The sequence below is a fragment of the Gavialis gangeticus genome, unplaced genomic scaffold (genome assembly GCF_001723915.1).
Source record: "Gavialis gangeticus isolate Ggan-Ray unplaced genomic scaffold, GavGan_comp1, whole genome shotgun sequence".
Taxonomy (NCBI): domain Eukaryota; kingdom Metazoa; phylum Chordata; order Crocodylia; family Gavialidae; genus Gavialis; species Gavialis gangeticus.
In genome coordinates this window covers 80,760,962-80,768,256 of record NW_017729022.1, presented here as the reverse complement: position 1 = coordinate 80,768,256, position 7,295 = coordinate 80,760,962, and the positions used below count along the sequence as shown (strand labels likewise).

Here is a 7,295-nt window from a genome sequence, read left to right as displayed (position 1 = left end):
TCACTGCAGTCTCTGCTTCAGGCTTTCTGTTCTCCATCTCTCATGTAAATGAATGGTCATCTGGTCCCATCTCAGATGCAAATGAGACCTAGGGCAGTTGTTTCACTTTTGTCACCCTTATCTGAAGGGTTTTAGGTGTGTCTCTCACTGCATCTTAATCAGTTTCTGTTTAGGTAGAGGGGTGGGGGGATACTTTGTGAGTCAGACAGTCTGCGTCCTGTGTCAGGGTTCCCCAAGAACAGGGAGCTGAGAGGTAACAAAGTGGAAGTTATATTTTTCTTAGTTTTGTTTGCTTTGTTTATGGTGTGCTTGTGCTTACTGATGCTTCTAGGGATGACTTGAGAAGAACATTGAAACACTATGTACAGTCACATTGTTGAGCTTGAATTTAAAAAGCAGAGAAGTAAGCTATCAGAACAGAGGATTTGCAGATTTTAACTATATTACATCACTTCATTAACATGTAGTGAGGAGAGAGACCTGAAGCTCTTCTTGTATAAACTCGCTTTTATTTGTTGTTTGGAAATTCCAGAAGACTTCCAGTAATTCATAGTCAGCAAGTACTTTTCACCCTGAAGTGTTTGTTTTAAGTCTGTTTACTTACTTAAACTGAAATACAAACTGAACGTAGAGCTCACTTCACTCAGCCGTGTAATTCAGCCACTCTAAGGTGAAATGTAGCAGCTCTTTTACAGTGTCACCACCAATGGCAAAACTGTGCAGAATACTGTGATTCTATCTCTGCTATAATTTGCTGTCACTATTATATTGAACAAAAAGATCTTTGAGAAATCATGTCAAAAACACCAGAAGACTATACTCAATTTTTATCTGACAGTATGCATTTTAGTGGGAGGGACAGGTAAGTATCACTTTGGGAAGGGTAGCTAACTCTGTAAAATGTTCTTAAGTCATCTCAGAGGAAATGGCCAAAGAGAGATGGAATTTCCCTTGAGATTGATACACACTAAAGGAAAGTTAAATGAAGTTCCTTTGCTACATAAATTCAAACTGGGACTCTCACGTGAGTCTTGGAAAACACAGAGAGTAAATTAAGGAGGAATTATTTAAACTTGAAGTCTAATATGCAAATATGTTGGTTCATTAGAGATTCTGGAATATATCAAGGAAAATTTCAGGTATCAGGTATCGCTTGGTCTGCACTGTTCCATTACTAAAGTTGTTTGGGACAAAGAAAAGGCTGATATAGGTGGTAAATTTGAACAACCAATCTTTAAATAATTTTAACATCTAAACCAGCTTAATGAATTCACCAGTAATTTCTTACTGGTGTTCGGAGTGGATACTATGTATTTCTTCATACTAAAGATATTGAATTGGTACTTTCAGGATAAAACAGAAATTATCCCTAAGTTTGGGGACGACTGGTGCCCTCCATAATGAACTTTCTTCCCTGTGATCCTTAGCTTTCCAGCTGGAGGCACGTGAGAGCAGAATTCTCTTTTATTCATGATAGTTAACTGCTTTTCCCTGTACTAATCTTTGACTGCAGTGATAGAAAACAGATACAAACAGATGATCTGTGCTATGTCCTATCAAAATCAGAATGGTCTAATACTACTGCAAAGCATATATTTGCCTAGTGATTTACATTCATTCAGCATTAATGCTAATTAAAGTTGTATTGCAGAAGGCTGCATAAGGTGCCTACTACTTTAAGGGAAGAAGCACTGGCATAGCAGTCTGCAGGTGGGGTCAGAGCTGATTGCGGGCACAACTGACCCAGGGAGCCTACAGGTGGTGGCTACGGTTGATCAGAGGGAGTCATCTGGCCCAGAAAGAGGGCTGGGCTTAAGACAGATACAAGCCCAGGCCCTGAGCCGAGCTGGCAGTAAGATCTTGGAGGCTACTGTTTGAATATCTACAGAGTAGGATGGCTCCCGCTCTGGAACACCAGCAGAGAGCAGACATCTGAAACAGTCTGGAGGTCTGGGAAGGAGCTAAGGGAATGGAGGAGGTTCCTGGGGACCCAATGTTGGGTCCGGAGCCCAGTGAAAGGGGCCAAGTGTATGAAGGCCTATTGAAGGGTTTGAATGAGCCCAGAGAGAGGAGCTGGGTTTGTGTGACCTCTAGATGGTTCCAAGTTTGCTCAGAGAGTGAGAGAACTATGGAGGGGCTCAAGAAGGTGGACACATAGGGGAGGGAGGGCTGACAGCTGAAAGACTGAACCTCAGAGTCTTAACTGGCCTGTGCAGGGCCAGAGCCCAAGGAGGGTCAGAAGGTTGAAACAGATTACTGCAGACGCTGCCAGAGCTGAGGAGCCTGGAGATCTTGACTGGGCCTTGGAATGGGAAGGCTGAAGGTCTGTGCGTGGCCATCGCCAACAGAGAGGGGGTCAAGGGGCACGCGACACAGGATGAAGATAACTGATGTAGGGCCATCTGAGGAGTAGGGTTCGAGAGAAAGGGTCTGAGAGAGAGCCAGCCAGAGGGGCCCAGAGATGAGATTGCACTAGGGCCAGGAAGCCTGGAGGTCTGCAGCCCAGAAGGTGTATAGGATATTAGGGGAGGGCCCTGGAGAGGCCAGGAGTTAAATCAGGATGACCAGAGATTTGTCCTGAGTAAGGTCTGAAACTGCACCCTACTGGGGCTGGTCAGCATGAATTGCCATGCATGGGCCACCACATGGAAAGGCAAATATGGAGCTCCTGAAAGCCTCCACTCTCAATGCCTTGTGGGTTACCCTGTGGAGAGGAAGGCAAAGGAACCACACCCTGACAGAAAAGAAAGGGAATAGCATGAGGCCCAGCAAGGGGCCAGGAAGTGACCAAAGGGGCCTGGCAACCCAGGGAGGGCCTGGGTGAGAGACTGAATGGCCTGGCAGCCGAGGGAGGAGTTGCATAAGAGACCAAGGGGTCTGAGGTCCCAGGGGGACTGGATGATAGACTGAGGGGTGTGGCAACCCAGAGAGGGGCCAAGTGAGAGACTGAGGGGTCTGGCAGCTCAAGGAGGGGGTGAGTGAAGAGACTGAGAGATCTTAGGGTCCAGAGGAGAACTGCATGGGTGATGGAAAGACATCAGTGAGGACGACATCTGCAAATTGGGGCATGGTGTAGGGTCGGAAAGGAGCCACACAATTGACCCATAAGGCCTTGATCACAAACCTGTTGATCATTATAATAAGACCAGGGCAGCCTCCTGCATTTTACTAACAACACCAAGGTGTGGCAGGAAAGAAGAAGGTGACTGCCCCAAAGACCAGAGTAAAGGATTTTTTTTTGCCTCCAGGGGCTTCACGGCCACCCCTGGAGATGATACCCTGTCACAGGTATCTAAAATGACAGGTCATTTTAAAGACCCTTCCAACCCTACTTCTATGATTCTATGATTTTCCACATGGGGAGCTAGTTACTGGAAATGTAGGGAAAGATTAGCTAAGCATGTACTATCATTTGAAGAGAATTCTGATATATTATATTTTAGTATAATACATTATAGTGAATCTGTTTCTCCAGAATTAAGTTATTTTAATTTGTTCTGTTTTTTTAAGAGGTGGACTCTGAATTTCAAATCTGGCAAATTTAAAAAATATGAGTTAAAATGATATCATGCCATATGGCCATTAACTTTTGATACAGGGTAGGTCCTATGAGGAAAGGTTGCTTTTGATACTGTCTCTCACCCCATTCTCATTAGGAAGCTGGGGGACTGTGGCGTAGACACCCATACGGTCCAATGGGTCGCCAACTGGTTAGAGAGTCGCACCCAGAGAGTGGTAGTGGATGGGTCCTTCTCGACCTGGAAGGACATGGGAAGTGGGGTCCCACAGGGCTCGGTCCTTGGGCCCGCCCTGTTCAATATCTTCATCAGTGATTTGGATGAGGGGGTGCAAAGCACCCTGTTCAAGTTTGCTGATGACACTAAGATGTGGGGGGATGTGGGCACAATAGAGGGGAGCAACAGGCTACAGTTGGACCTAGACAGGTTACAAGGATGGGCGGAGGAGAACAGGATGGGGTTTAACACAGACAAGTGTAAGGTGATGCACCTGGGGAGGAACAATCGGCACCATACATACAGGCTGGGGAACTCCCCTCTTGTCAGCACGGAGGTGGAAAAGGATCTGGGAGTCATTATTGACTCCAAGATGAACATGAGTCGGCAATGTGGGGAGGCGGCTAGGAAGGCCAACTGCACCTTGTCGTGCATCCACAGATGCATCTCGAGCAGGTCCAAGGAGGTGATCCTCCCCCTCTATGCGGCACTGGTCAGGCCGCAGCTGGAGTACTGCGTCCAGTTCTGGGTGCCGCACTTCAAGAGGGATGTGGACAGCATGGAGAGGGTCCAGAGGAGGGCCACTCGTATGATCAAGGGACAGCAGGGTAGGTCCTATGAGGAAAGGTTGCAGGACCTGAACCTGTTCAGCCTTCAAAAGAGAAGGCTGAGGGGGGATCTTGTGGCCTGTTATAAACTGGTTAGGGGGGGATCAGCAGGCACTGGGGGAGTCCCTGTTCCCCCTAGCGCTGCAAGGAGTGACCAGGAACAATGGTCACAAGCTGGTGGAGGGAGGGTTTAAGTTGGACATCAGGAGGCGCTACTTCACGGTCAGGGCGGCTAGGGTCTGGAACCAGCTTCCATGTGAGGTGGTGCAGGCTCCCACCCTGGGGGTTTTTAAGAGGAGGTTGGATGACCACCTTATTGGGTCATTTGACCCCAGTGCTCTTCCTGCTATGGCAGGGGGTTGGACTAGATGATCTGCTCAGGTCCCTTCCGACCCTAGAAACTATGAAACTTTTCTTCTCATGTCTCCATACCAATATTTGTAGTTTTACTGTCTCATTTTTCTAATACTATCTTCCCTGTTATTGGGTGGACGACCCAAATAATCAACCAGGGGTATAGACAGACATAACATTTGAAATGTTTCCAGTGTTGCTGAACTGCTTTCAAGAGTGAGCAGTACAGACTGACATGCCCTTTGAAGTGCTGTAAATGTAACCCTGAAAGTAACAAGTGCTATTTAGAAGAGTTTCATGAGGAAGTACTCTCTGTTACATATGCATACCCTGTGTAGCATGACAAGGGACTCCTGGGTCCCCCGACATCCCACAGTGCTCTCCTTTTTCTCTGCCCCTGTAGAGGAAGAGGAAAGGGAGAACAGGGTGTTATGCTGTTGAGCACTCTTTTGTCTCTTCCATTTCTTCGCTCCTGGAGCACCCCTGACTGCTGGATCCTGAAACTGGGACACTAGAGACCCTGTGTCCCTCCATCAAAACTGGGGTTCCTGCCCTCCAGTCCCCACATGCCTCTCTGTATCTGGTCTCCTAGTTCCACCAGGGGATGCAGGGCCTCCAGTCTCCCAGTCCCAGCAGGAGAGTGCTCTGAGAGATTGGAGGTGGAGTACGCAGGAGACTACTCACCAGCATTAGTTTCACTCCCTGCAACTGCAGCCCCTGGGAGACCAGGAGCTGCAGAGCTGTACTGAGAGTTTAGTTAGTTCCCCTGTGCCCATGGTGACACTGGGGGAGTGGAGCTACAGATCATCATAGCTTTCCTGGCATGCCCCTGGCTGAAGAGGAGGATGCTGCATGCAGCTGTATTGACTTTGAAATGCTTCGGCAGAGGTATATGAAACAGGGCAGTAAGTCTGTCCCTGGTGGAAATGCTCCGCTTTTTAAGCACTTAAAATGCTACATTGTTCCCTAACGAAGGGAAAGTAACTGTCTATAGGGGAAGTATCAAAATAAAGACACTGGAAAAACACACAGGCAAAAATTCTTATTTCTTTCAGCTACAGTAATTCCAAATTATATGAATTACACTCCTAGTTAAACTATCATACAAAAACATGGTTTTTATTTCTATTGATGTAATATGAAAAAAAATTGAAATAAAAGTAACAAACTACATGGAGGAATTTGTCTTTTTCAAATAATAAGACTGATATGTAATATAATATTAAGTTAGGTAGGGCCTAGAATGAGGAATTGAGCAGGGGAAGAAGAAATAGGGAGAGAACAGAGGGCTAGGTTATGTTCATAACTTTTGATTTCTTAAGAGAATATTATAACTTACACTAAATTTGCATTATGATTTCCCATTAAAATTATGAAAAAATATTAAGTATGCAGATTGGTAGAGAGTACTAAAGTTTACACAACTGTGGAATCCACTATTTTTAAGTTGATTTTCTCTACTTGGCTACATGGCTTTCTGGGCTCTATAGAACAAAGCTTTTTAGATTTTTTTTAGTATGTGTTTAAGCTGAAATTGAACAATTTTTTACCCTGTGAATGAAGGAAATTAAAAGTGGATTTGTAACCTGGCAGTTGTTAAATTCCCATCTCATAGGCATGAATGTCTGTCTTTGTTTCAGACCGCTGAAGTGGCATTAGCCAATTTGAAGAACAAATATGAGAATGAAAAAGCAATGGTGACTGAAACAATGACCAAACTTCGAAACGAGTTAAAGGCTTTGAAAGAAGATGCAGCAACCTTCTCATCCTTGAGAGCAATGTTTGCCACCAGGTAAGGGTTTTCCATATTCTTTTCAGTTGTCCAGCATTTTAAGAGCAAACCTGTGATGTGAGTGGGAATGTATCGCCAGCTGCATTTCCTGTATTGTTGATGCACTACTCTGGAGATTAAAAAAATACCTTCTGCAAGCAAGGGCAGAGATCTATTAGATGAAGGTGAATGTGGTTTATAATGCAAACCATGCAAAACTTTCAAGCTTTCAGAAAGAACCAAGCTGCATACCTCTGAAAATAAAGCTTTAAAGTAGAAATGTTAATGTAACCTTGGCAAAGGGTTATATATGATTATATTAGAGTACAGTATGTTAGACCCCAGGGGAGGCGCACCTAGGCCAAGGGTTAGTGAGGAACTAGTTAGGGAACTTCTGGAGGGACTGGATGTATTCAGATCAGCTGGTCCGGATGATCTCCACCCTTGAGTACTGAGGGAATTAGCTGTGGACATTGCAGGACCCTTGGCACAGCTTTACGAGCACTCGTGGTGCTCTGGTGTGGTGCCAGAGGACTGGAAGAGGGCCAATGTGGTTCCCATCTTCAAAATGGGAGGAAGCAGGACCCAGGGAACTATAGGCCAGTTAGTCTTACCTCAATCCTGGGCAAGCTTTTTGAGAGAATTATTGTGGCACATGTCCACAAGGGGCCAGCAGGGGAGATTATGCTTAGGGGCAACCAACATGGGTTCATTAGAGGCAGGTCCTGTCAAACCAACCTGCTGGCCTTCTATGACCAGGTCACCAAATCCTTAGATGCAGGGGTAGCAGTGGATATAGTTTTCCTGGACTTTCGGAAGGCCTTCGAC

The 7,295-nt window shown here is 45.7% G+C and overlaps 1 protein-coding gene and 1 long non-coding RNA gene across 10 annotated transcripts in view; one reads left to right on the top strand and one right to left on the bottom strand.

Moving 5' to 3' along the window:
• Window positions 1-7,295, top strand: part of BICD1 (BICD cargo adaptor 1) — a 316,001-nt gene that overhangs the window by 256,526 nt on the left and 52,180 nt on the right. For all 9 annotated transcript variants that reach the window (XR_002096917.1, XR_002096916.1, XM_019515468.1 and 6 more), the window contains exon 6: window positions 6,337-6,488. Coding sequence is in view for 7 of the 9 variants with exons in the window: in XM_019515468.1 (XP_019371013.1) it covers window positions 6,337-6,488 (152 nt within the window). In the remaining 2 variants the exon portion in view is untranslated. The remainder of the gene's footprint in view (window positions 1-6,336; window positions 6,489-7,295) is intronic.
• The window catches only part of LOC109296198, a 21,350-nt gene continuing 15,842 nt past the window's right edge, over window positions 1,788-7,295 (bottom strand). The window contains exons 2-3 of the long non-coding RNA XR_002096919.1: window positions 7,206-7,213; window positions 1,788-1,867 (exon numbers count right to left, since the gene is read on the bottom strand). This is a non-coding gene — a long non-coding RNA (uncharacterized LOC109296198). The remainder of the gene's footprint in view (window positions 1,868-7,205; window positions 7,214-7,295) is intronic.